The sequence below is a fragment of the Zootoca vivipara genome, chromosome 2 (genome assembly GCF_963506605.1).
Source record: "Zootoca vivipara chromosome 2, rZooViv1.1, whole genome shotgun sequence".
NCBI classification, from domain to species: domain Eukaryota; kingdom Metazoa; phylum Chordata; class Lepidosauria; order Squamata; family Lacertidae; genus Zootoca; species Zootoca vivipara.
The window spans coordinates 81,589,750-81,617,539 of NC_083277.1; the positions used below are offsets into that span (position 1 = coordinate 81,589,750).

Below are 27,790 nucleotides of genomic sequence, written 5' to 3' on the forward strand. Positions count from 1 at the left end.
TGATTTCTCACTTAAAATATAATCAGCCTCATCACAATAATACATATTTTCTCTACAAGTGTTCCAGCTTCAAGAAGCATAAAAGAACAGTGTGGTGATGGCTGCAATCCTAAACACACTTACAAGATTGTAAGCCCTATCTAACATAGTGGGATTAATTTTGTACTAAACATGCTTAGAATTTGAAGAGCTGTAGCTCAGTGGTGGAGCACTTGCTTTGCAAGCAGAAGGTCCCAGATTCAGTCCCCAGCATCTCTAGTTAGAGCTAGAAATGTCCCATGTTTGAAAACTTGGGATTTCAGCTAGCAGTTAAGAGTGGACAATATTGAGCCAGGTGGACACAATATAAGGCAGCTACACTGCCAAATTTATGTATAAGCTAAACAAGCTATAAATTAGGGCCCCATTCTTTTGGGGCCCCCCCCCAAAAAAAATAAAGTAAAAAACTGGATGTATATTTCCAAATTATGAGATAAAAAACAAATAAAAAAACCTACATACAGCAACAGTGTTTTGTGTTGTGTAGGCTCCTATGATGTACCGGTAAGTAATGGGCCCCGCCTGCTATATAAAGGGCCCCATTACCTTCAGTAGCTTAGGACCTCATCAAACCTAAATCCAGCTGGGCAGCTATAACCAAAGTTAGTTCTTGGGTTTACTCTTTCATGGTTCTTCTGGAGAGAGATAAACCACACACTTAGATCTGGGTAGTGTAGCAAGAAGAGGGCTGGGGGAGGAGTAAAGCATGCTTGTTTTTTCAAGCTTAGCCATGGAATGTGGAGAAGCAAACTGTTGATGACGCTTTTCCAAGGAAACAACATTAGGACTCCCTGCTGCATAGATTTAAGCATACACTTAAAAACAAAGTGTGTTAATAATAATAATAATAATAATAATTTATTATTTATACCCCGCCCATCTGGCTGGGTTTCCCCAGCCACTCTGGGCGGCTTCCAACAGAGTCTCAGAGCAAGTGTGTTAGCATCCTAGGGTAACTAGCTCAGATCGGTAGGAAGAAACTGATCCTGCCTTCATCTTTATCCTGTTTTCTGCATTAAGGCTCATTCTGTATGCTTTTAGGAATAAACAGGGAAGCATTATAAGGTTCTCTTATTTCCTGGTGATTTTTCTCTGTTAAATATAAGAAAAAAGTATGAAAGGGCAAAGCAGATTCTATGAGTTCACATTAGTTTCTTGAAATGCTGCAAGGTCATTGTTCCCACCCCCACCCCCCGCTGTGTCTCCAAGTCGATTTCTCCTGCAACTGTTCATATCAGGGCAGGAGCGGGGATGGTTTCTCCCCATAATTTCATTCCCTAAGTCAGTGACACTTTCATCTGTGCATGTTCCGTCATCTGTGCATTCACAAAAGTGGCCTGATCATCATAATACATATTTTTCACATTACAATGGAATGCCAGCTTGCATTTTTTAATCAGGTGGAAGCTGGTTTGAGGGAAAGTGCATCAAATTGCAGTATTCCTCTTAAAGCCACTGGATGCAGATTGATTGTAGCTAACATCATGTGAACCTAGCTTAAGACAAACAGCAATAGGCGCACACTGGAGCCACAGTAAATGGAAATGTGAATAACCCTTCACTCTCTAATGAAGATAAAACACTGCCTAGTAACAGAACCATAGTTTGGCAATACAGAACTTCTCACAGACTTATTCCTGTGCACTTATTTCCCCACTTTAGTTTTAACTGTGGCAAACATTTATCTCATCACTAATATTCTTACTAAAAATTGCCCAAATCTCTGATCATGGTTTCAACTTAGTTTAACGCTCACTGTAGTTAATTTTTTCTTTTTCTTTTTTAAAACACTGCAAACATAGTGCTATCATTACTTCCAGACTGAAAAGGGAATATCTGTATGAGTGGGCAGGTAAATGCATTTTAATGCAATAGTTGGGCAAGATTTTGAACTGTGGCCTGGGACTATTGGAAAAGAAGGAATTGGCAACAGCAACCAGAATAGAATCTTACTTTTGACTATATGTGCAGCGCACAACCTGATTATTTACCAACACACTCTTTTGATAAAATAAATAAATCATGGAGGCACCAGAAGTCATGATGTGCTCCTTGCCAGAGCTATGACGAGTGCCGACAACTGCTAGACAGATCACCGATTAATACGTTCCACAATGGCTATCAAGATTATACCTCAATGCAGGCTTCAAGGAAGGAAACCAGGGTGCATAAAGAACACTCAAGCCCTTCAAGATCCTATTAAGCTGGATTGCTTCCAAATGACTCTTAAGGACCACCTGCTTTCAGAGTTCCCTGAGGAACACTGGACCAAGCTAAAAACATCAATTTTACAGCCTGTGAACAAACTATTGGATACCAAACCAATAAACACCAGGACTGGTTTGATGAGAATGATAGTGAGATTGAATGCATTATTGACAAAAAAGGAAGGCCTTTCAGATCTGGCAAAGAGATAGAAACTGTGCCACTATGAAAAAAGCCTATGCTAACACTAAGGCTGAGGTTCAAAGAAGAACCAGAGAACTAAAGAACAGCTGGCGGATTAAAAAAAGCTCAAGAGTTCCAGGACTTAGCCGACACTCACGATGCACAGAGTTTCTTTAAAGCCACAAAGACCATCTATGGGCCAATAAATCATGGCATATGCCCCCTACGCTCAACAGACAGTACCACACTTCTAAATGATAAATAAGCTATTGCACTGCATTGGAAAGAACATTATCTGCATCCCCTTAACCACAACTCCCCCATAGCTGCTGAGGTTCTCTGGGAGAGTGGTGTACAATTATTAACCAAATGAAAAACAACAAAGCCAGTGGACCTGATGGGAGACCTGCCGAAGTCTTCAAAGTGGGTGGGATTGAACTTACACAACAACTTCACAAGCTCATCGAAAAAAATATGGGAAAGAGAGGAGATCCCAGCAGACTTTAGGGATATCAAAATTATCAATCTCTTAAAAAAAAAAGTGATAGTTTCCACAATCCATTCTATCAAGGCAACTCTTTATCTCTTTATTAGCTGTGGCTGGCCAAAATCTTACAGCAGGGGGTCAGCAAACCTTTTCAGCAGGGGGCCAGTCCACTGTCCCTCAGACCTTGTGGGGGGGCTGGACTATATTTTGGGAAAAAATATGAATGAATTCCTATGCCCCACAAATAACCCAGAGATGCATTTTAAATAAAAGGACACATTCTACTCATGTAAAAACATGCTGATTCACAGAACTTCCGTGGGCCAGATTTAGAAGGCGATTGGGCCACATGCGGCCCCCGGTCCTGAGTTTGGGGACCCATGTCTTACAGACTCACTGTTAAGACCTTGTTCATGGAAGACAATCTTACTTAGCTAAGACATTACCAAACAAAGAAGGAGGAAGAGGAGTGAACAATCATCACAGAATAGGTTTAGGCAGTATCACATCTGTACTTTATTATGTACTCTTTTATTATGTAGCACATTTTAAAAAATAGTGAAACCTGACAAAAGCATAGTCATAGGGCAGAATTCAATGTCACACTGTGTGTGAATTCAATGCGCTGCTATGGGGATTCCCCACCCTCACACTCCCCACAAGCCAATTTTGGAGGGTGGACAGTTTAATCCAAAAATATGCAAAGCCATATTTATACTGAAATTAGGCAGTTGCATTAGTTGTGCTTTGTAATATGCAAGTTACAAAGTATATTTTCTAAAGTGTTCTTGTTTTGCATCATAGGGGCAACAGAAGCCAGCCCTTTGGTGATAATATGTTTTGAGACACAAGGCAAGATAGTAAACTAACTTGCTAAGGGCTTGACAGCTCATGCTTATTACTCATATATATGCTCAGCTTATATAACTAGCTGCAAACAGGATTATCCCCATTTATAAGCAATATTTGTACGTGTTCAGAAAACCTGATGGTTATGTGCACCTTTGGAATAATTTAAAATTGTCATGCTCTATCTTTGAATTTGTTTTTATTTAATTGCCATCTTCACTGCTGACCTGCTTATTACCTATTTTAAAGGCAAGTTCACACATACACAGAGAGATACACAAACCTCTGTTTATAAAAATCGGTCTAAAATTGAACTTGGTGTCTTACCCAGTTCATTCTGAATTCTGACTAGTTGCCCAATGTAAGCTGTTACCTTAAATGCTGAGACACAAACTCTGCCTGCATTTTGTTCATTTTTTTGTCTCCAAACTTCAAAAAAAAAGTTGCAAAAAACATGGGCATAGTTGTGAAAGTGTATATATTGGGCAGCTCAATTTTCTGGGGGCAAGAGCAGGCTTGGGCTTCTGTAGTTTCACGTGTCATTGATTCCTAGGACATGATGCAAAGTTGTTTGATTTTGTGCCTATGCCCTCAGTAATCATTGCTACATCAACAGCCAAGAATACCTTTTTTGTGCAACAAAGATGTGCCACCCAGCAGCTTGTGGGCACTGGGCAATACCACCTCATCAGTATCAGTAGTTGGCATAAGTTAGTGTTGAGTTCCAAGGAAAAGGAAAAGGTTTGCCACTGCTTCTGATCAACGTTGTTGGTGGCAGATTCCCATTTAAAACTCTCTTGATTTGAGTGTGGCATTTTGTCTATGATATGATGTTTTAAAATTCTGCTATGGCCAATTACATAAAAATGAAATATTAATTTTGAATTAATATTCAGTTTGCATGAAGAAACATAGGCAAGGGCTGTGCTTTTCTTACTGATGGTATTCATTGTAATGATTTGGCCAAACTTTCTATCTCAGGGTAAATAAATAACACTATTGCTGCTTTCACGGAAGAGCTCACTTTTAACATACATATTTAATTTGATAAAAATAAATTAAGTGTTCTACCATGGTTAAAGTGTTGGGAATGGGCTACAGCTAGGGGCACCATCTCCTGGGGGCTCCCCCAATGTCTTGATGTCAGGTGCATAAAGTCAACCCCCACATTCTACTTTGAAACCTGGTGCCTCTGGCTACAGCAGTGGTTCCCAAGCATTTTGGGCCTGGGGTATATTTGGAAATCTAAGAAGCACCACAAAATAACTCACACACAAACCCCAGGAAAAATACCTAACCCATCTCAAAACAAGCAACCTTTGCAAACAAGAAAGCAACAATAAAAGTCATTTTTTTTTACGAAAATTGGGAGAGGCAATGCCCTTGCTTAGTATCAAAGTGTGCCACATTGGAAACCATAGGGCTACACTGCTACAGAATCACTGTATGTCCTGAAACACAGATTCCTCCAAATTTTCTTCTGCTAATCTCAACCATTGTCAAGTGTTGTGTCGGTACTGCTATTCAGCACAGTTAATGCTAGCCAGGTTTCCATTTTAACAAGGATTTAAGATCAACTACAAACTCTAACATTCTGGAACTTGAGATTTATGGAGAGCTGGGCTACACAATTTGATGCCTTAAACTTTGTACAATTACATCTAAGCCACTGTGTGAGTAACCAAATAATTAATACATCATGACCCCCCAATCCAGTTCAAAGCTGCTTTATATGCTACATATTAGAGGTTCGTTGACTCTACAAATGATATTCCTAAAATGTTTTGGCTAATGCTGCACAGTGAATTTTTCAAGGAGATCATCTGTTATAAATCATCTGATAATTTTCACTCTGATCCTCCTTTTGAAAAAGGAAAGTTCCAGCCACATATAGTAGCTTAATTCCTGTTCTGTGCCCTGGGAAGATTTTTTTAGCTGCTGTTATTCCAGGCAAAAATAGGTTCTTTAACTGGCAGTATTGAGCTTGCTTCATTGAATCTGCTGTGGTAACCAGAGAGACCAGAGTCAGACCCAAAATAAAGTAAATTGGAAATACCTATTTAAATCAAAGCAGATACATGATTTTCAAAAACAGCAACAACCCAGAGCCAGGTTACCCAAAGGATTGCCTGCCTCTTTGCAAATCTGAAAGATCACTTAGATAATAAAATGCAGAAATTTTACATGTGGCAACACACCCTACAGAATATCACAGGGTGTTTACCAGAAAATGGACGTTTTCTGCAATTGCCCTTGCACTTTGGAATGCTGCTAATGGCATTTTTGGTGAGAAAGTACGAGACCAGGTTAAAATATAACTCCTGGCAGCATGCCATGCGGGGTGTGCTGTAGGGTGTGCTGATGCTATGTGTGCACCCAGGGCTTGCTGATGTTGCATGGCCCCAGCCCTCTCAATCATGGGGGCAAGGTTGCCACTTCCCATAAACATTCATATTTCCTAGAAGTGATCTGATGCAACTTCTTCTTCCAGACCTGAGAGCCCTAATGCCTGCCTATCCATCCTGGCTTCTTGCCAATACAACATTATCTAAAAGTGCATACTCACCACCAGAAGTTAAACATAATAATATCACCTTAAACAATTTTAAATGTTATAGAAACAGTAAATGGCTTTATTTATCATTGTTTATCCAGCAGTATTTGAAATAGCACTTCCAAATCATTTTCTCGCCAACTCTCAGGTTGTTGTGGTGGTGGTTGTGGTCATTTTAAAAAAGCACTGTTTAGGAAATTGCATCCAAAATGAGGTTGCTGACTTTTCCGCCAATCATCTAGTGAAATTTTTGAAATTAGTGCAGGTGGGGAATGAACATCATTAGACTGAGACTTGCATTAGTGCTTGTTGATTTCTGCTCAAAAATGAAGCTGTTGAGAGAAACCTTCCTTATGTAAATTCATTTTGAATTTAGTAAGATAAATGTGGATTAATTAACTAAAGTGGTGCTATTACGTATTTGCTTATGTTCCAAAGTTTGGGGGCAAAACAATTCACTGCTGAGGAAAGCATACCTATAAGATGCGGTAATTTTTCTAACCTCTACCATTTGCCCAGCAGTTCAACGCAAATCAACATGTGCCTATTAAATACCCCTCTATGATTTTAATAGTGTTTTTTATAATGCTTCTATGAAGGCATAACCAGTGGAATATTCAGTTCTGTGCTCTCACAAATGTTGGACGAAATATCTATGTTTTGCTTTCCTTTGTCTATGTTGCTTACCTCTTGAGGAGAATGTGAATTGTGACAAGTATATTCTCTAGGTTATTAACTGGCCTTGTCCTTTAAAAGCTAATTAAAACAACCTTGTAACAAATGACTGTTTGTGGAGAATCATGTTCTGCGCTACCATGGCTCGCAAGCATTCCTTTATTTGTACTTGTGTTGTTTTTCAATCACTGCAGATGAATGAAGTGACCCAAGAACAAAAGAAATGAGCGAAGATGAATAAATCAAAACTAAAATTAGAACAGGCTAAAGGCATGCATGTTGCTCAGGGCATCATGCAGCTGACACATGATGTGATGACAGGCAGCAGATGAATTCCCATTCTGAGTCTCCAAATTTTGTTCACTACACAAAAGTCATAAAATTCTGCCCAGTTGGTGCACTGAGGAATTCTGAATAATATGACCAAAAGGCAGTATTCTCCCCCCCCCCCCACAACCTCCCCATAACATAAACAAGACCCCAGCATGGAAGTTCAGAAATAAATCTCATTGATTGCAATTGTATGTGTTTCAGACTGCCAGAACCAAGGTTTCTTTTCCCACTGCAGGTATTAAGATTAGCACAGCAAATTTAGGAAGATATTATTATTGACAATTATGCTGTTGTGAATGGTTGCAAATATGCTGTGCGTATTGCATACATTTCAGTAGTCCAGAAAAACACTATTAGTCTTCAAAGTGCCACAGTATGTTTTTAAATATTTGTTTTAACAGGCTGGAACAACTGCCCCTCTGGGATAATATGGAATGCTGACGGTCCCTTGGTTAATGAAAACCATTAAATAATAGCAAGGAGAACAATCTATATACAGTGGAACCTTGGTTTATGAACACCTCGGTTTATGAATTTTCGGTTTACGAACGCCGCGGACCCATCTGGAACGGATTAATTTACTTTCCATTACTTTCAATGGGAAAGTTCGCTTCAGTTTATGAATGCTTCAGTTTATGAACAGACTTCCGGAACCAATTGTGTTCATAAACCAAGGTACCACTGTACAGTATGTGATATATTTTCTTGAATCACACCACTTGTACAATGGCAGGAAGAAGGCAGCATTAGTAGCACACTGCTACATTTACTAGTTTGAACATCAGCTGCTGGGAAGAGTCAGGATTGTTGTTTGCCAACTGATGGCAAAAGTGAACCCGGTCTCTGCTTACAACCTCTTGATTAGCTAGTAGGGATGGAAGGGTGAAAGTAGGGCATCTGTAGATGAACAGATTCAATGAGTCTTCAACAATTAAAGCAGCAGAATTGGTTTTGATCGTCAGCTCCAGGGCCTCTTGTGGCACTGAAGGACAAGTGTTGGCATGCTGGATAGCATCTGTTGCAGTTCACAGCTAGTGTGCCCCCTTTTCTTTTGCCTGAATTCACTGGTATCCAGTTGATGCATAATCCAGTTGACATTACTTCTCTTATTAAGGATTCCAATGCTATATTGCATATGCTCTTCTAAGGAAGTGGACTTGAGAGCACTCAAGACTGCATAGGAAAGAGGACCCAGAGGTCTGGTATAGAGGAAAGAGAGGTGGTGGTTGGAATTGCAGCAATTTATCTGAAGAGCTTAGCTTTGGAAGTATTTGGGACTCTCATCAGCAGCATAATTAAAAATCAGTGGAGTTTAAAAGAACTTTAATCCAGTATGGAATTAGTAGGATACTGAAGCATTCCACAACTTTGCTTGTTTAACAATTAGAGCAGCTATAAAAAGAAATGCAGACTGGCTCTATAATGGATAATTTCCTTTGGACTACATCTGTGAGAAATGATTTCCTCCTTGATATTTAGAACCATGGCATTCTGTTTTATAACAAATACAACAGGAAATCTTCGGGATTTATTTCCACACTCCATTTCCTTAATACTTCAAATATCTTCAGAAAGGTGAAGGAAAAAGCAGGATCCATGAATTGCAAAATATTCTGCGGGATGTTTTCCAAATTAAACAGTTGATAAGTGAACCAGAAGTTAAAGAAATGAACTAATCTGAATAAAACAAGACTAAAATGAGATGCAATTACATTCTGAAAACTTCCTATAATAACATGCATAAATAATCTTGGCAACTGCCTTTAACGGCTGGAAGCATCATTATTGTTGTTTTCCATTTAAGTGGCAATTCTGTATCAACTAATCTGGGAGTGAGTCTTATTGAACCCAGTGGGGCTTACTTCTGTGTAGACATACACAGAATGGCAGTATTATTTGACCTTTCGGCTAAACTTATTCATACTTTCTTGTTCTGAAATAACCAGTGTGTAATAAACTGGGCATTACTGTGTCTTGATATGCTTTGAATATTGTGATGCACTGTAGAGGAATGTTTTTCTGGACCACTATTTCAAAAGGCCACTTTTCTGTTGTGTCCTCTCTCTTTCCGTTATGGATAGTTGTAGTTTTTAAACTCTGTGGGTTGTGTAAAGAAACCAAATTTGCTCCTTCTGTCTACATTGCAACAGTCCGTAACAGTTAGTGAAAAATCAAATTGAAATGTAATCTTCTTGTTTGTGGAGGGGTGGATGAAAACAACCACTGCCAGGCTATAGAATCGGGATTTCCAAGCTTTGGTTCATTGATCACCAATGGTTGTGTCTGCGAGCATTGTTTGGGTGGTCTGTGGCATGTCAATATTAAAAATTCATATTGATTTCAAATTATATTTTTATTGCTTTTTTGTCTAGTTTTTTATTGTACTACAGTTTAAATTTTATGGAAGGCAGGTTGTAACACAATATAAGAAATAAAAGAAGTAATAAAAACACAGCTAAAATTCTTACAGCATCTAGCACAGGGCATTGCAATTGCTACAACAGGTTGAAAAATCATTAAATGGTCCACCAAGACCATTACCAATTTTCAAGTGGTCTGTGAGGGGGGTGATGGGGAATCACTTCTGTAGAATAAAGGTGTATACAGATGTTACACAGTCGATGCAGAATACCTTTCTCAATGCAGATCAACTTTTCTCTGCAGCAGTACAACCTTCCATACCAACAAAATATCTGGCTGTTCCTCCTTAAACCTGATTTGGCTGCAGTTTCACCAAAAAGGGGCCTTTCCCGGGCATATTTGTCAACTCCTCCCCCATGTAAAGTAACCTTGAAACTTGATGAGATCCTGAATATTGTTGCTTTTTTTCCAACTTTGACAACACCCTGATCCTGTATATGATATATTACAGTGATCTATGCATTCCACTCAAAATAGCTAGCCTATAGTCCACCAGCACCTCCAGTTGTGAAGATTATGCATGTGCAATCAAAAATTTCATAGATTGCTTCATATGAATGTTCTTAGGTTTATCTTTATCTAGCTGTCAACCTCCTTTTGCTGCAAACTTTTTGCCCATTAGGGTTTATTGATTAAGATTGTTTTCTCTTTTTTTCCTTTTGGTGAGTTGATATTTCGGTTTATCGTTTTCATTCAAACCGCTGGTGTGTGTTTTTTAAAATAACAAAAAGAAAGTGATATACAAATTATGGATGAGTTTGTGAACAGATGTACAGTCTGCAAGAATTCAGAGAAAAACTTAGAGAACTTCCCCACTGATTGGCAAGGCACTGCAGTGGTTTCCCAGCAAGAGGACCAGAAAGGTAAAATCAGACTGGGCTTAACTGGATAGAAATGCATCTCAATTTGTTTTTAGATACATTAATAATAAAAAAGGTGAATTAATAAGGAAATTTGCAACAGTTTCCCAGACTGCATGCTTTTGTAAATATATTTCTGTTGCTGAGGAATTGACTTTGTTGTGGCCAGCAAATATGCTAAGAGGTATTTAAGCTGCAGGTGGTAAATTACAGTCATTTCCAGGTGACAGGACTCACAGTCATGTACCCAATCATTTTTTTACCTCACTACATCCTTGTGAGAGCTCAGTTTGTTTTAGGTCAAAGCTCATAAACTGTGTGCTAGCCCATTCCATTCCTGGGGGTTTCTTTTAGGTGTGGTGAACACTGGGCAGCAGAGCCCCTGTTGTGCATGTCAGGGTCACAAGGGAGGGAGGGGCGATTTATTTCCAGTCCTTGGCTGCATGGTCACAGATTATGGCTATAAACATGACTCAGGAGATGGGGGGTGGAAATCAGATTCTCCCCTTATTGGATAACTCCTGCTTGGACTACTTTGATTTGGTTGATCTTGTTAATTGGTTTGTGCAGTTCCTCTAATCTTTTATAACCTATTTTGAAACATACGTTGTATCTTGAGTCTTTTTTATGGGTGTGATGGTGGTAGTCAATTACTTGCTCTCTATGGGGTAGCAATCCCCTCTAAAGGATAATTTTATCTGCTCACTTTTAATACTTTGCTGTTTTATGTCTGATGCGTTTTATTCTGTTGTAAATTCATTAGGGATTTATCACTGAAAGTGATCAATATTTTAAATAAAAATAGAGTGTAGATTGTGCTAATTTATCATCCTTGTGAAAATCCTGAATCCTAGCAGGAATTATCTTTATACCTTGTCATTAAGAAATTGAGTGATACCCAATGGTAGTCATACTCAGAACAGGTTCATTGATAGTAGGTCTAATTTGACTATGACTATCATTGGATATCACCCATATCATAGAGAGTAAAAAAATACTTTTGTAAGTCTGTGGTTAATCTTAAGCAAGCTTATATGTTAAAGAATTTCCAGGGCAAGTCAGCTAGCAGCACACACACACATGTGCACACCTGTTAAATCATGCAATTTAAATAAATGTCACTTGTATGGCTTGGGGACAAAGCTTTCCAAATACATGAAATGGTAATTTGGCTCATTTTCTTTTGCGCATCCAGTTGCAGGGGTCAAGATTTTGGATCTTGATGCACTTGATTTGGACAGTTGGCTCCATTGAAAAGGGAGAAGAAAGTAAAAAGCTTAATATTCTATGTATGTGAAAAAGCAATTAGCAATGCAAGCATAACAGCATCTTTACAAATCAGATGGATGATCCACCCACTCTGATAGCAACCTGCTTGGAAAGCTTGGAAGGGAATAACAGTACAGGTTACTAATAGAATGTGCTAGTCCATATTAGTTACTCATCAGCAGCTTCTTATCGTTGACTACTTAAACTTGGCAAAAAGTTATATTTTCTGAGCATCTTAGCTAATGAATATCAAATATATATTGTTTTGGTTTTTTTCCCCTTGGAGTTCTTCTCTGTCCAAAAGACTTGCAGTATGTAATTATGATTTCACATCAGATAAAAATAGAGGATATTCAGTGTAAAATATAATATATTAAAATAAGGCTGGCAATTATATGGCATTTTTAACTCCTAGTAATACTTCAGCAGTTCTCTTCTTGTGTTACACTACTTTCTTGGCGGTAGCAATTATTTTCTTTTCCTTTTTGCAAATTTACTAAAGTGGGGGGGGGGAGGAAATGAAAACAACAAAATGAAACCAAAATCACCAGCTTTTGGTGGTGTGTCACTGCTTCCTCAGGTGGACAGGACAGGCAGGGCAACAGTGTTCCCTGGAGAGGCAGGCATGGATATGGTTGATGGAACTGACAGTGGAATAGGCCACCAATGAACCAGACTCAAGACTCTGGCAACTCCAGAAATGGAGGTGGAGTCCTCATGCTGTAGGGACTGATGGGAAGATGGAACAGGGTGGGTAGAAACACTCACCCACAGCTAAGACTCTCTCCAGGATCTTCGGGCTCTCCCAACCTGAGCCCAGAGCTTCCTAGGCCCCTGGATCCTGCAGTGGATCCAGGGGCCAAACCTCTTATCTGTCCTGTCTTGGCCAGCCCCCTGACAAGCAACTTCAGACCAAAATGGAGCTGTCCCTGGGCAAGCCAACATCACATTACTGCAAAAGAAACTTGTGATAAAATGCAATAGTCTTTTGAAAAGACACTTGGGGAATATGTCAACAAATACGACAAATTACACATATTATTCATGGCAGTACACTCATCTTAAGTGTGAAACCATTCTTCCCTTTTCCACATCTAGTCTTCATGCAGGCCAGATCATTGCTTGCTAGGAGACAGCTTGCCACCATTCCAAAAATAATAATAATCAATATTCCACTGCAGCATTTTTAGATGTATTGAAATGTATTGGATTGCAATTGTTAAAGTAAGTCTAAAACTACATATTAAACAGAAGAATTTGCATTAGCAATTGAGAACGATTTTTGCTCTTTTCCTCTCACATGTACATCTCCTCCTTTCCTTCTTTCACACTGGCATAATCAATAAAACCGGGAGGGGGGATGCTGCCTTTTCACTGAGAAATGGATATAGTGTGAATAATTAGTTGTGGGAGACTCTCTATGTAGCCGTAAAAAGGCCCACAGCATTTCTGCACCAAATGTCAAGCACAGGCCAGTAGAACTGCCTGTGCACAAGGTAGAAATAGATTCAGAAAGACAGATGGCCTGTCAGGCCAAAGCTAGACCCATTAGGCCCAGAGGAGTGGTTGGAATCGACAAGGCTAGACCTCCAGGGTAACCATCGACACCATTCTGAAAGGGTTGGTTTTTAAATTATTTTCTACATGTTTGATTCCTTAGTTCACTTCACAGAGCACCAGACGTTACACTCTTAAATAAGGAGGGAAAGAGCAGGGTACTGTGTTCTTTTGCGATTCTGGAAGGATTAGTTGCAAGGGAAAATGTGTTGCTACATTACGAGAAGCTGTATTTTTTTTCCAGGAAAAAAGCAAATGAACTGTGATTACTGTTTTTAGAATCAATGTGTACACAGGCAAAAAATAAATTAAATTAAGAACAGTACCTGGAATGTCACAGGAGCCCACGAGAGCAGCTTAGGCAGGCAGGTTGTGACTGACTGGAGATGCAGGACCTTGGAAAGTTCCATGCAAAGAACTTGCTTCAACAAGCAGTGGGGTTTAACTGAGATCTTCTGTTTATCTCGGCTCCTGTCCTGAAGAGTAGATGGATCTGCCTAGTTCCCTAGCTCCCTTCTGCATCATTTTTTATGCATTCATTCATGCATTTACTGGGGGGAATTTCCCTCATGTTTTTATATGTATACTGCATTGGAAAATAATTCTGAAAGGTCTGCCTGGTATATTTCTTAGTAATTAGTATTAAGCACTAATAATGAAGAATTCAATACATTTGCCCTTTTTGAATAAGGGTGATTTAGTTCCTTTTTTAAAAAAAAAAAGCCTAAGTAACATTTCCTCTGTTTTGCCTTTACTGCTTTCTCTGTAATGCCAGCAGTGGAATACTGCTCTTCTTTAGGCATAATCAGGCCATCATTTTGTAGAGCAGGCTAAGATTAGCAAGAAAATCTGTGTTCAACATTTTGGAATCTCTGCTAGTTGTGGGAGAAGGAATGGCTACTTCTATTTTTGTTGTACAGGGTGGGGGGAGACTTTCTCAGACTTTATACAGGGTTTTTTTAAGGTGTTTTTTTTTTTTGCATATTCACTACTTGGAAAGCCATGAAAATTGCTTTTGAGCTCTGTTCTGGTTAATGTAGTTGTTGTAGTTTAAAATCTTTGCAGATCAGGATTCAAGCAGCTTTAAGTACAATGTGCCACAAGAAGCCCACTTTTTAACCATATATACCTACCTTTTCTTTTCCTATGCTGTCCTCTTCATTTTGAAGTGAAATGTAGCTATTATCGTTGTTTGTTCTGTATTTTTACATTCTCCTTGTTTTGTGCTAACCCTTGACTGTAAACAAACTTGATCAACATTTTCCCTCTCTAATGTTCCCTTGCTTTTCTCTTGCCTCCCATCTTCTTTGCATATATATATATACACCCTGAGCCAAATAAAATGCAATGGTGCTGAAGTATGTCTTAGGTCAGGGCAATGACCAATTGAGGACATTGATCCACCAGATGAAGACCAATACTGTACAGAAAAATATAGGAAACCATTATTCACCGTCAACAATTCAAAAGCATGTTATTTGTTTCAACTAAACATCAGGAAGAACTTTCTGATGGTAAGAGCTTCTTTGACAGTGGAAAGGACTCTCTTGGAAGGTGGTGGACTCTACTTAATTTTAGCTGAGGTTTGGATGGCCATCTGTCCTGGATGCTTTAGTTGAGATTCCTGCATTGCAGGGGTTTGGACAAGATGACCCCCAGGTCCTTTCCAGCTCTACAGTTCTATGATTCTATGAAAACGTGGCTATATGCCACAGTTGTTGTTGTTGCTGCTGCTGCTGCTGCTGTTTTGTTTGTTTTAGCAAGCTTATCACATTTCCTTGGACTGCAGAAAAAAGTAGATCTGGGTTACATTGCAGTGAACTCAGATTTGTCGTATAGCATTTCCCTGTTTTGCAACAGCACTGCATTGCTGACTTGTTTTAGGCCAGCAATCCCCCATTAACTTTTATTGGATTTGACTTAAGTAGTAACTAGAGAAGTAGCCCTCAGCACACAGCTTTTTGGTTATTAAGGCTGAAGCTTCTGAGGAGCATCCTAGCTTCAAAATAACATCCCTCGCCCACCCCGCCCCCCACTCTCTCTCTCTTCAGCTTTGCAATTGTCATTTGTTTGCTTCCCACTGATTGTGAGACAGTTCCGTTTATTAGCTGGACAATCAGGAGAGATGTCTTGTTATATTGTAACCCAAATCCTTTAAAAAATGGATATATATTTATACAAATAAAAATGCTTGGTATTTGCTATTATACATTTGTCATAGCATACCCTTTTGCACGCAACTCAAAAGGAAATTAGCAGCTGTAACTGCCTTTATGAAGCTGCTCCAACCATTTATGACAGCAATGGTCTATGTTTGTTTGTTTACTTACTTACTTACTTACTTACTTACTTACTTACTTGTGTGTTCCTCCTCCAAAGCTTGAAGTAGCTTATAATGTGAATGAAAACTATATTTAAAACATACAAAATCAGTGAAACGTATTGAAGAGAAAACAATGCAATAGAAATAAAATAAAATAAACTCTTATTTAAAGAAACACTTAAGAATGTATGTTTGAAATGTTTGGAACCGATGTCTAAATAAAAACTCCACTTACCCTGTTTCTCATATTTTAAGACATACCCATAAAATAAGCCATAGCAGGATTTTTAAGCATTCAATGAATATAAGCCATACCCCAAAAATAAGACATAGTGATAGGCGCAGCAGCAATGCTGGCCGCGGCAGGAGGAGGAGGGAAAAAATAAGACATCCCTTGAAAATAAGCCATAGTGTGTTTTTTTGAGGAAAAAATAAATATAAGACATGTCTTATAATATGAGAAACACGGTAGTTCAAAATGTATCAACTAGATTGCTGACCATGACCAATAATTTGTAACATATTCCACCAGTTTTAAAGCAACTGCACTGGATCCTGGTCTGCTTCTGAGCAAAATTTAAAATGTTCTTCTTAATTTTTACTGTAGTCCTTTAGATGGTTTGGGACCAGGATACCTAAGGGACCACCTTTTTCTGAATGAACCTTCCCACATAGTATAATATTATCAGAGGGTCTTCTTCATCTGACTCTTTCCTCTTGTTGGAGATGAGGGTGGAGACCCTAGATCGGATATTTGTGTTGTGGCACCTACTCCTGAGGGAGCTTTACCTGGTACAGAGTTAAATATTCTTTCCGAGTGAATACCTTTTCATTTCCCCATACTTAGTAGATTTTGAATAGGATCCTCTCTCTTGATCTTCACAAACATAGCTGTTCATTTTGTGGGATGAGACAATATCAGAAAGATAATATTTTTTAAAAAATGGTATGAGCTTTATGGAGCGAAATAAATTTTTTGAGAAAAGGCATGTAAGTGCCTTTTTCTTACTTCCAATTTACAGCTTTTCTTCTTTTTCTTTTCATAAATACTAGCATGCTTGTTAGCAGTGTTCAGAGCCCTGCCTTTAGCAGAAGGAGATGCAGGTGTGTGAGAGAGAACGCATGTGCCTCCTTATGGAATTGTCTCTTGATTGATGTTGATGTTTAGCAGCACATAATGATGAAGATGAATTTGTTCTTATTATAAGCTCTAACTCCAGAAGAACACATTGTGTACTGTTTTCAACAACCTACATTTAGTTTGGTATTGTTACTTTTCTTTTGCATTTGTATTATACATATTCTAAAGCACCAAGTTTTACAGTCAAACTAAATCATAAATCACTGCGTATAAAAATAGAAGTACTCTTCTGTTGTAACTTTTTACTGCTTGTTACCGATGCAGAATCTATATATTTTCACCTTTATTGATACAATTGATACAATATATATCAATATATATTGATACAATATATTGACGCAGAATCTATATATTTTCACCTTTATTGATACAATTAGGAGTCCAAGCATTTGTATCTTTTCAGGATTAAGTCCCACTAAGTGTACTTGGATTGGAGCCTAAGTGCCTATCTGCCCTATGGGTCTTAAGCTTTATAATTTTATATTTTTTTAAAAAAATATTCTGCTTCCACAGAGCCAATGCTTCCACAAAACCCATTGCACCGTTTGGTCTCCCAGCATTGAGTGGCCTGCAATTATTGGGTCCATGAGACTGGTAGGGAAATGGAGTAACGAGGAAGGAAGATAAATTTGGAGAGTAACATGGAAGGCCCAAGCCAGGTGTTTTTGGACGGAAAGCAGTATATAAATAAATTGTGCTAATTAACAAAAATAAAAAGGGAGGGGAGAGTCTAAAAAACGCTGCAGAAAATGCCACTAAAAATAAACATGAATATAAAATATAAATGTAAAAAATCAGGATGGGGGATATAAGGGATATGAGGGACATGTTAGACACCACTGCTGCAAACTCATGAACGAATATCTCAACCCTGTACTGAGTAAAGGCACAACACCCTGGAAAGATACAACTTATCCTTTCAACTTTTAACGTGGCTCAGCTTCCATAGAAACATATGCTAAAAATCCTAAGAAAAAGCACAAGCCTTACCTGTGTTCATGCAGAAATAAGTTGTACAGATTTTTTTAGTAGGATTAGTTCCAAGTAAATATTTTTAAGATTGCAGTTTACAGCTTTGAGAGGGTTTGGTAAAGAACAGCTATGACCAAAGGAATTTAAGGAAGTGCCTTATTTTCCTTTATATCGACTCCTCTATATACAGTATTTCCTTTTTATTTTTGAAAGGTGTTTGAGCTCACTGAAGTAACTGAACACCTCCGTGATGTGTCTGTTGAAATGTTACCCGAAATGATCTTGGCACAATATTATAACTGATACATAATAATTAGGTCAGCTTGCCTCCTTTGCTTGGCAAAGACACATCTGAGAGTAACTTAGCAATCTATCATTCTTTTTAAATATTGGCCTGTGCCAAGTTTCCCGAGGAGTCTGCAAAGTCACTTATGCAATGCTCTCACATCGCAGAGCAGACCTTCTCTGGTGTACAGTTTAGATGTTCATTTATCTGCGTTAAGTACACTTGTGGCTTGTTGCTGCCAAATTGGTTTTTATGCATTGTTGGGCCATTGCTTCAGCTGCCAGACATTTTAAATTGCTGCTTTATTCCTTAGCCAGTGCCTCATTTGCACCAGAGCTTGCCAAACATGTTAAATAATAAAGAGAGTGTCTCTGCACATGTTTAGAATGCTTTTGTGTGCCGATGAATAACTAAAGGCTGTCACCCTTTATCTATAATTACAAGACAAGTCATTTGTGAGAGGAAATAGCAGTTCTGAGGTGAACTGCTGCCAACATTTCCCCAGACTGTGCTGTTTTGACGTGCTGAAACTGGGTGAAAGAACTCTCAGTTGAGTAACTCATTTTTGCATTGTTAGGAGGAATGATGAGTGTCTCCGAAGATACATAAGATGTTGAGGAGACATGTCCCCATCAGTATTCTATATAATGGTTATTTAAATTAAATTAATTAATTTTATGCAGTATCTCTGTTGTGCTCTGTTTAGAAACTGAAGTGTTAAGCCGTATACAAATTATTGCAATAAATAAAATAAAATGTGGTTTAGAATAGTAATCCTGTTAAGAGTGAGTGGGTAGCAGCAGTCATTATTTTCCTTCTCTTTCAGTGATCTGTTGCCATAATCAGCCTTTTGTCTAGGTTGACTATAAATCTGTTGACTTCATATTTCAGTTTATTTCATATAAGAATTTAGGGATATCGGCAAGATGAAATTGTTTCTTGCATGCCAAAACTTGCAGCAGGCTAAATCAGTACTGTGTAGCACATAGCTTACTGAGTATTCCTGTTTGAATTAAGGGCATTTCTGGTGCAAACGTGAATTTACTAAGAGTAAGTGATAAATATCTTCATTGTTTAAACGGAACAGTGTCTGTGATTAAAATTTCATTTTTTTAAAAAAGCAACCTCATTTTATGCTGTTAAATGTTATATAACATGGAATTTACTATTTGAAATATGTGCCCAAATCTACACAAAAGGCTAGATACATGTTAGTATGCCAAGAGAATCCAGCCTCTCCCCCCCCCCCAATTAGAGAGTTCAAGTTTCTTACATTTAGCTACGAAGGGTTTTGGTTTTGCTTTCTCTGCTAAAGGTACAAGGTTTGTAAACAATCAATGGGGTGTGTTTGTGTCTAGGATTATCAATGTGGTGTTTCCATTCTTGATACTTTCTACTCTTTTTCTCTGGAGTGCTACCTTCTGCAGACTTCATTCACAGATAGTTTGAGCATTATTCTTAATAACTGATGATATTTGTATAACTACATGGTAGGCAATGGCACTTCAGAATCATGCTTTGCATATTTTAAAACATGGTATGTTAATTAAGAAGCAGCTGGAATTGTATTTTGCAGTCCTGAAAGAGAAGGGATGTAACAACTGATGGCAGTGTAACTCTCTTAAATGGTAGAAATCGCTATAGAAGTTGTCTCATCAATGGCAGAAAATCATCCATTTATTATCTAAAGGGAAAATTTGTAAGATCAGTGGACAGTGTTTGTGCATTTTGGACTTTCTAGTGAAGGATTGATCAACTATTTATCTGCAATCTAAAGAAAAATTACAGTAATTTATGATAAAGAGGTGAGAATGATTGCTAAGTCAAATAGTGGTGTGTGGGGTTTTTTTTAAAAAAAAATACACATATATACACAGAGAGAGAGACTGAGATGCAGTGTTGATTTATTGAAATTTACTCAATTGAAGCTGCATATGCCTTTGAGTTGAGCACAAGGAAATGAATGGGGATACGCCTGAGTCTTCTGCTCTGGGCTAAAGGGAAGCTGAAGAGTCTATGCGGCAAATTCATTCCTAAGGGAGATCTCACCTTCTTCATCTCCTTCCAACTTCCTTTTTTACCTCTGCCAGTGACAAAAGGAAACTCTGGTGAAATTTTTTTTAGTGGTCTCTGATAATAGAATATAAAAAGTGTGTTTGTTCACTCTGCAAACATTGCACTTCAGATATTAAATTTCTGAGGGCCAGTTGAATGCTTTGGTGCTTGGATTGTTTACAGGTATAAATATTTGCAGTAAATCACTGCATGCAGTCATAGGTTGAAATTATGTCCTGCATACACGTTTCGAAGAACTGCAAAGAATAACATGTGGCCTCAGATATGCTGTACTGGAGCATTGAAATATATTCAGTTAGGAGTTTGGGAATGACCATGAAACCTGAAGCTAAACTGTTCCTGCCCACCCCCAACCAGAATAATTGGATTGCCTTGGTGTTATGTGTCTGAATGAATAAAATTATTTCAACTTCAATTGAAAGAGGGGAACAGGAAGGGGAAGTTACCTGTACCAGCTATTGTACAATACTGTATGTCTTCGTGAGTACTTTGACAAGCAGTTCTTGTACACTGCCAAGAAGTTCAGGAAAGATCTTCCCTACAGGTACCTCATTTCAGCAGGACACTATTATTGTTATTGTTAATAATAATAATTTATAACTGCTCTTCATTCAAAGATCACAGATTAGTAGTTTCTTCAGGCTGACAGTGCAGTTCTATACTGTCTATATGAGACCTACAGTAGATGAACGTGACAATTTGCCCAGGTTTTTGGTTTTGTCTGACCAACTGAATCTTAAGTAGTTGTGTTAGGAAATACATGGTGCATCACAAACCTGTTATTTTATAATTTATTGAAAACTATTAAATAGTCTTTCTTGGGCACAATACCTTTGTCTGACTGCTGGATAGATGCTTTCATGATACAATGCCTCAGTTGATCACTAGTATTTCAGTTGCTTATGTAAATAAAGGAATTTTATCACTGACATCTGGGAAAAGAGAACTGAAAGTACATTTCCAAAGCTAACATTTTCACATTTTAATCAAGTAATGCAGATCATACTAAATGCAGCATCTTTTAATGAGCAAATGATACTTATTGGATAGCCACTTGACAGATGTTTGCCTGTAATGTGAGAAGGTAGAATAATTAAGAGAAGACTTTATCATGCTACTCATTGGTGAGTCCTATAACTCAAAACATTGTACACCTCTTATTTTAGGAGGCAGGTGTGCTTCAGACATGGATGTTTTAGCTTTTCGCTGTATGTTGGTGGTTATGCAGAAAGAACCCCTGATTTGCTTTGCATATCTCAGGTAACACAAGAAATGGTAAAACCGTTTTCAACCTATTTTCCCCTCTCTCTTCTATCATTTCAGGACTATACCTTGACAATGTACTTTCAGCAAGCATGGAGGGATAAGAGGCTTTCGTATAATGTAATACCTTTAAATCTTACACTGGACAATAGAGTAGCAGATCAGCTTTGGGTTCCCGATACCTACTTCCTGAATGATAAGAAGTCATTTGTACATGGTGTCACTGTGAAGAACAGAATGATTCGATTACATCCTGATGGGACAGTTCTCTATGGTCTCAGGTCAGCATCAAATATTTAAAATGCCATCATTTAATATCTAAAGCTAAGATTTGTTTTTTCCTTTATTTTCCAGCCTTCCATAGTTTCAGTTCCAGGTGGTTTTGGACTTGCCCACCCGTCTTAAGTATTTTAAGAGACTTTAAGAGATACTGAGCTTTATACAAACACATGCAACAAAGAAAGAAGAAAGGGGAGGTTTCTGGGATGCAACTTTGGTAGAGTTGATATGTGATAGAACAGCCCAGTGTTGTGCATGTTTACTTGAAAGTTAGTTTTACTGAATTCCATCAGACATATTCCTTGATAAGCAGGCTTAGCTGTGTAGCTTTTAATAAGGAAACACTAGACTGTAAGAAGTGCATGATATACTGTTAGCCTTTGTGAAAAAGTCAGCTACTTTAAGCACAGCAGAGTCCCCCCCCCCGAAAACATTTTTCTATATGTGCTTGATTACATGTGTGTATGAAAGATACATGCTTAACCTTTGAAAAAAATGCTCTGCTTACCTTCTTGACTTTAGCTGCACTGCTGCAGCATATTTCTGAAATACTAGTTTTCCTGCACTAGTATATTGTAAACATTCAAAGGGTAAGAATTCATTTTGACATCTACATTGTACATGAGACACCACCTTATCATCTTTTAATTTTTGACCTTGCGTTGCAAGTGAGTTTTCCAAACAGCTTATATCCACATCAAAATAAAGTATATTTGTAGCAACTGAGCTTCCATCAGTATAAAGATGATGACGCTGGCAGGGCATCACAATTACAATTGTGGTAGAATATTTCAGAGCTGTCAAGTGTTGTTTTTAAAGTCTAAGGGCCCATCTATACTTTGCTTCTCCTGTATCTAGAGGTGAGTCAGTCTCCTCTCCTCCCTTTCACTCCATGCACCCCTCCCCTGCCAGTTTTTTATTAGAGTTCCCAACGGTTGAACTGCATGCTTCCAGTTATTATTGCCTGCATTCCCCCCTCATTTGCCAAATGACCCTGTCAAAAAATAATCAGCTCCTACCCCTGTCCTCATTTTATCACATCTCTGCATAATCACAAAACTGGTCCTCTAAAAAGTAAAAGGACCCAGTGTCTTCAGAGAAGGGAGAGGGAAGAGGAAGGACCAATAACTCAGAAGCCCACAGTGCCCCTAAGAACTCCTCTTAACAACATGGGAGGAGGAGCTAGCTAGCAGGGAGTCATGAAAGCCTAGAACACCTTCAACCACTCCTCCTAGGAAGAGCCCCTCTGAGTCCACTCCTGACATGCACAGGGGGTGGAGCAAGACAGATACACTCAGAAAAATCAGGTTAAGCACTACCCAAGAGTGGACAAAGAAACACAGGTTTCTGGAGATGGTTCTAGGAAATTAAAGGTGAACAAGAATGGACCCACTAAACAACAAAAGTCAGGATCAGCCCTAAGATCTCAGTTTTTGCTTTTAATTACCGGTAATTTTTTAAATTTAATTTATTATTTATACCCCGCCCATCTGGCTGGGTTTCCCCAGCCACTCTGGGCGGCTTCCAACAAAACATTAAAATAAAATAATCTATTAAACATTAAAAGCTTCCCTAAACAGGGCTGCCTCCAAATGTCTATTTCTTTTCTATTGTAAAGCAGGTTAGGAGTGGGGAATAGAGATTAGTAGAGGAGACATGGCAAGAAGTAGAATGCTTAGCCCTCCCCTCACCTGCTATTTTCCATTTCAGAACCCTGACTGGGAACAACGTGGCATTGAGGGGGTCATAGAAAAGATGGGAAACAGCTTGGCATTTCCACCCAGATGCTGCTTATCCCCTAAAAATCCTTTACTGCAGAGAAGCAACAGCCTGGATTCCCAGACTGTTGTTTGCTGCAGAATGCTTAGATCTGTCATAAAATACCCTAATTTTAAACTCTCAAACTTCACTGCCTAAAAACTTGTCCCCTTGGAGAAAAGAAAGAAAGAAAGATGATCACTTCTCCGTGGTGTGAACTGTTTCAGAAGAGCAAGCTTATTCTTGCTACCATGATGTTATGGCATGTTTTAAATGATGATTCAGCACTTGACAACCATGAAGTTCTAGTGGGTTTTTGGAAACTGAGCTTCTGTGGGCATTCTATGGCTTGCCTTACAGAGATTAAAGAAGAAGAAGAAAACCAGGAATCTGTTTTCTAACCCACCTTTTTAAAGGCAGCAGGAGGCAAATATGTGTGATCAAGGAGGAGGGATGACTAATTTTATGTAAGAACATTAGAGAACTGATTGCTACTTTATGTGACGATTAGTGTCTCCTGAAACTCAACTTTAAAACTAGATTGCAACCTGGTAGGATTCCATATTTGGGAGAAACTAATAACACTTAGGCTCCAATTGCAAACACAGTTGCTTGAGAAGTAGGGTACTTCCATATGGGGGCTTAATAATGCAAATGTGTTGTTAGCCACAGGACTCGTGTTTAAAAACTTACTTAATTTATTTCTTATGAAGTGTAAGTGTGGGGGTGGAATACGGGCTGACATTTTTGTACCAACAATGTTGTGTGAATACCACAAAAAAAAGAAAAAGAAAAAAGTCATGCATCCATCCTACAAGAAACACCTGTCTGAAGCATTCCAAGTCCCATTAAACACAGCAGGTCTGACAGCTAAGAAAGCAAGCTTAGAATTCCGTTCTTATTATTTATACTGGGAGGAATTCAACATACTGCTATAGCAATTATTCTGTAAAGCAGAAGTTTTTCAGCTTGCTGGGTACAACAATCCCACTTTTCTTTCCTCCCCCCCTTGTGCTGTTATGGGGCTTCTCACAACACCCATAAGTCAATTGCAATGGGGGGCGAGGGGGGAACCCATTTGGGCTGGCAGAAGTCCTTGTGTAAGCTTCTGCTACCAACGTCCTTTTATTTTAAAAGCTCAAAGACCACATTATATATTTACGATTGTGCCAAGCCTGGAATGGGAAGATCAGCTTGTGTTTTTAATTATTTGCCCAACTATACCAGCTCTGTCTACAAAGAGACAAAACCTGGAGAAGTCTTCTTGCAGATTTCTCCTTGGCAGGGAGTTTAACTGAAGCTTAGAGGCAGTCTGAAGACTCCCAATATGGATGAAAGTCACAAAAGGCTTTTTTTACACTTTGCTTTAAGGCTAACCAATTGAAGGCCCTTTGCAAGATAGTCCTGTTGTTCTAATGTTAGTTACAAAAGGCCAACTGGGAGGATCAATTTTCTGTATTTGTATTTATTCTTTCATTTTCCTGAGGAAGTTGAAATGGCTTCCTTTCCCCAGTATTTTGCAACATGCCCATACAAGTATAGCATAATATATTGGAATGTTGGGACACCAGTTTCTTTGACTTTGCTGGAATGTGCCATCTGTATGAACAGATGGGAAATATGCTACAGGGCCAGAGGGAGATGTCAAAAAATCAAACCAGAAGGAAAAGAACTACATCCACTTAAAAAAAAAAAGCATTATAACAGAATAGATCCTAGATGCCAGAATTGCCTGATTGTGGCACTGGCCACTAGAAACTGTTGTTTGCAAAACAATTTATGTTCTCAGGGCTTGTAATAGGCATAGCCTTCTAGCACTCAAGGTTGTGGCCTTCCTATACCTTGAAAGAATAAGGTTGCAATCCTGTACGTACTGTGTTGGGTCTCAGCCCCATTGAACTCAGCCAGTCTAACTTCTGAGTAGACGTGTGGGATTGTACTGCAAATATATGAACACTCATTCTTCTCCTATGAGCTATGGAAAATCTGATTTGCATGTAGAGGTCCCCAAAACACCCCCCAATAAATTCACACTTCACACAGAAATTTAAGTTTTGGTTTTTGGCATAATTTTGGCCACAACTTTATTTAAATACAAAATGTGAGTGGTTGCTTAGGCATTGGTTACGACTGACTTCCGCCCGCCAGCTGCTCCCAGGGGCTCTTCTGTGGCCCTAGCCCCTTGTAGGGGTACGGACAAAAGCATGGCAAGCCCCTGGATTCCTTTAATGGAATTCCCTGCAGCAGCAGCAGCAGCAGCAGCATTGTAGGGTCAGGCACAGCCAACCATTTCCCCTACAGCAACCACTGGAGGGTCAAGCACAACCAATCCTGACCACTCCACCAACCAATTTATTTAACCAATGCCTAACCGCCAGCAACCTTACAAGTTGTGACGAATTGCTACGCAGTAGGCGAAAACCAAGTGGCACCAGCCAATCAGCCAAATGGAAAAAATTCCTACCAGGCCCCTGCCTCAAAGCAGGTGACCCCATGAGAGGCATAGCAAGGTCAAGCACAACTGCCTAACTAAAGGGTGGGTGGGCGGGTGATCCGGAGCTCTCAGCAAATAAAAGCCCCCTTCGCTCTGCAGGCCCAGAATATATACCCAGTAGGCTGTCCATCTAAATTGGCAACATGAAAATCTGCCCAGCAACCTAAATTCTCCAATCCCAGTTGTGGCCATCCAAACGATCCCGCCCTCACAGCAAGAGGAGGGTGTTTTGCCAGCCCCAACCGCAGCACGTGCTCTCCATGAAGGAGAACACTCTTTAGCATTTCTGCACAGCAGGGGGAAGAAGAGAGGGTGCAATGGAGTAGATTGAGGGAGGCTTTTGATCCGGTTGCCCCAATGGACCCCTGGATGAGGGGGGTTAAGTACACCACCCCTTAGGTTTGAGTACTTGTTCCCCCTCCTATTGAGACCAAAGGAAGAGAGGGGGAAAACAAACCCAAAAACACCAAGCACTTTGTGTTCCTGTGCTCTGAGAGAGGTAGAAATGCTTCTCTTCACTTTCACCATGCCATGCAAAATTTTGTACACTTCTATCCTGTTGCATTTGACTCGCCTCTTCTCTGAATTAAAAAGCCCCAAGTTTCTTCAAAGGGCAGTTTCTCCTTCCCCTCGATCTTTTTCTGAACCTTTTTCAACTCAGCAATATCCTTTTTGAAGTGTGGGGGGGGGGGCGACCAAAACCGTACACACTAGTCCAAAATGTGGTTGCACCACAGATTTGTATAATGGCATTGTGACATTGGCAGTTTTGCTTTCAGTCCCTTTCCTAATGATCCCTAGCACAGAATTTGCCTTTTATTCCTACTCTCGGCATCCTGCTGTTTAACTAGTTCCTGCTCCACAAGATAACCTCTCCTTTTATTCCATGACTGCTAAGCTTACTTAGGAGCCTTTGGCGAGGTATTTTGTGGACAGCTTTGTGAAACGCTTAAGTATATTATCTCCATGCATTAGGGTGGCTAAAGAAAGGCAGCCGGTAGGGAAGGGCAGGCGATGAAGAGCCTTAGTGGGCAGCTTGTGCAAGCATCAGCAAGTGGAAGGGCAGTGAAGGTGTTGCCTGCTGGAGTCAGTGTACGCTCACAAGCACAACTGAAAATAGTTAGTACTTTTAAGCTGGGGGTGTAGGGGAGAGAGAGAGAGAGAGAGAGAGAGAGAGAGAGAGAGAGAGAGAGAGAGAGATTATGTGGTTGTATGGGTATAGGGCGGTATATAAATTCAATAAATAATACTAATGTTATAGTAGATATATGAACCCTGCCTGTGTGCATAAGAGACAGGATTGGGAAGGGTAAATGCATTGCCTTGCTGTTTTGTATCTCTCAAATAGGTCAGTGTTTTCTAGATTCTTAATTCCTTGAATGTTTCTTTTTAAAATCCTACTCCTCCTTTGTAATTATTATTTTTTAAATGCAAGCTTAAATACAAACTCAAGACAATAATAAATATTAACTTTTAATGTAAAACACAGATCCATAAAAACTATAAAAACAGCAGTAGCCCTAAAATAATAAATATGTTGTAGGGCAGGGGCTGCAGCTTTACAGACCCTTAAAAGCCTGAGTGTACCTTGCTTACTTGAATTATCTGCTTGGCAGATAAGTTTGTATTCTGGATTGTGGCATGATCTTGAGGGTTTAGTACTATATGAGCTTAGTGGCAGAAGATTTGTGGCTCAAAGACTTAAATAAACAGCCTTTTCTGTGGGCTCTGCCCCCCAGGTGTATGCAGGGACTATACCTGTCACT

At 39.1% G+C, this 27,790-nt stretch overlaps 1 protein-coding gene across 3 annotated transcripts in view; it reads left to right on the forward strand.

The window, feature by feature from the left end:
- Positions 1-27,790, forward strand: part of GABRB2 (gamma-aminobutyric acid type A receptor subunit beta2) — a 99,614-nt gene that overhangs the window by 11,875 nt on the left and 59,949 nt on the right. For all 3 annotated transcript variants that reach the window (XM_035107991.2, XM_035107992.2, XM_035107993.2), the window contains exon 4: positions 21,554-21,774. In XM_035107991.2, coding sequence (XP_034963882.1) covers positions 21,554-21,774 — 221 coding nt within the window. The remainder of the gene's footprint in view (positions 1-21,553; positions 21,775-27,790) is intronic.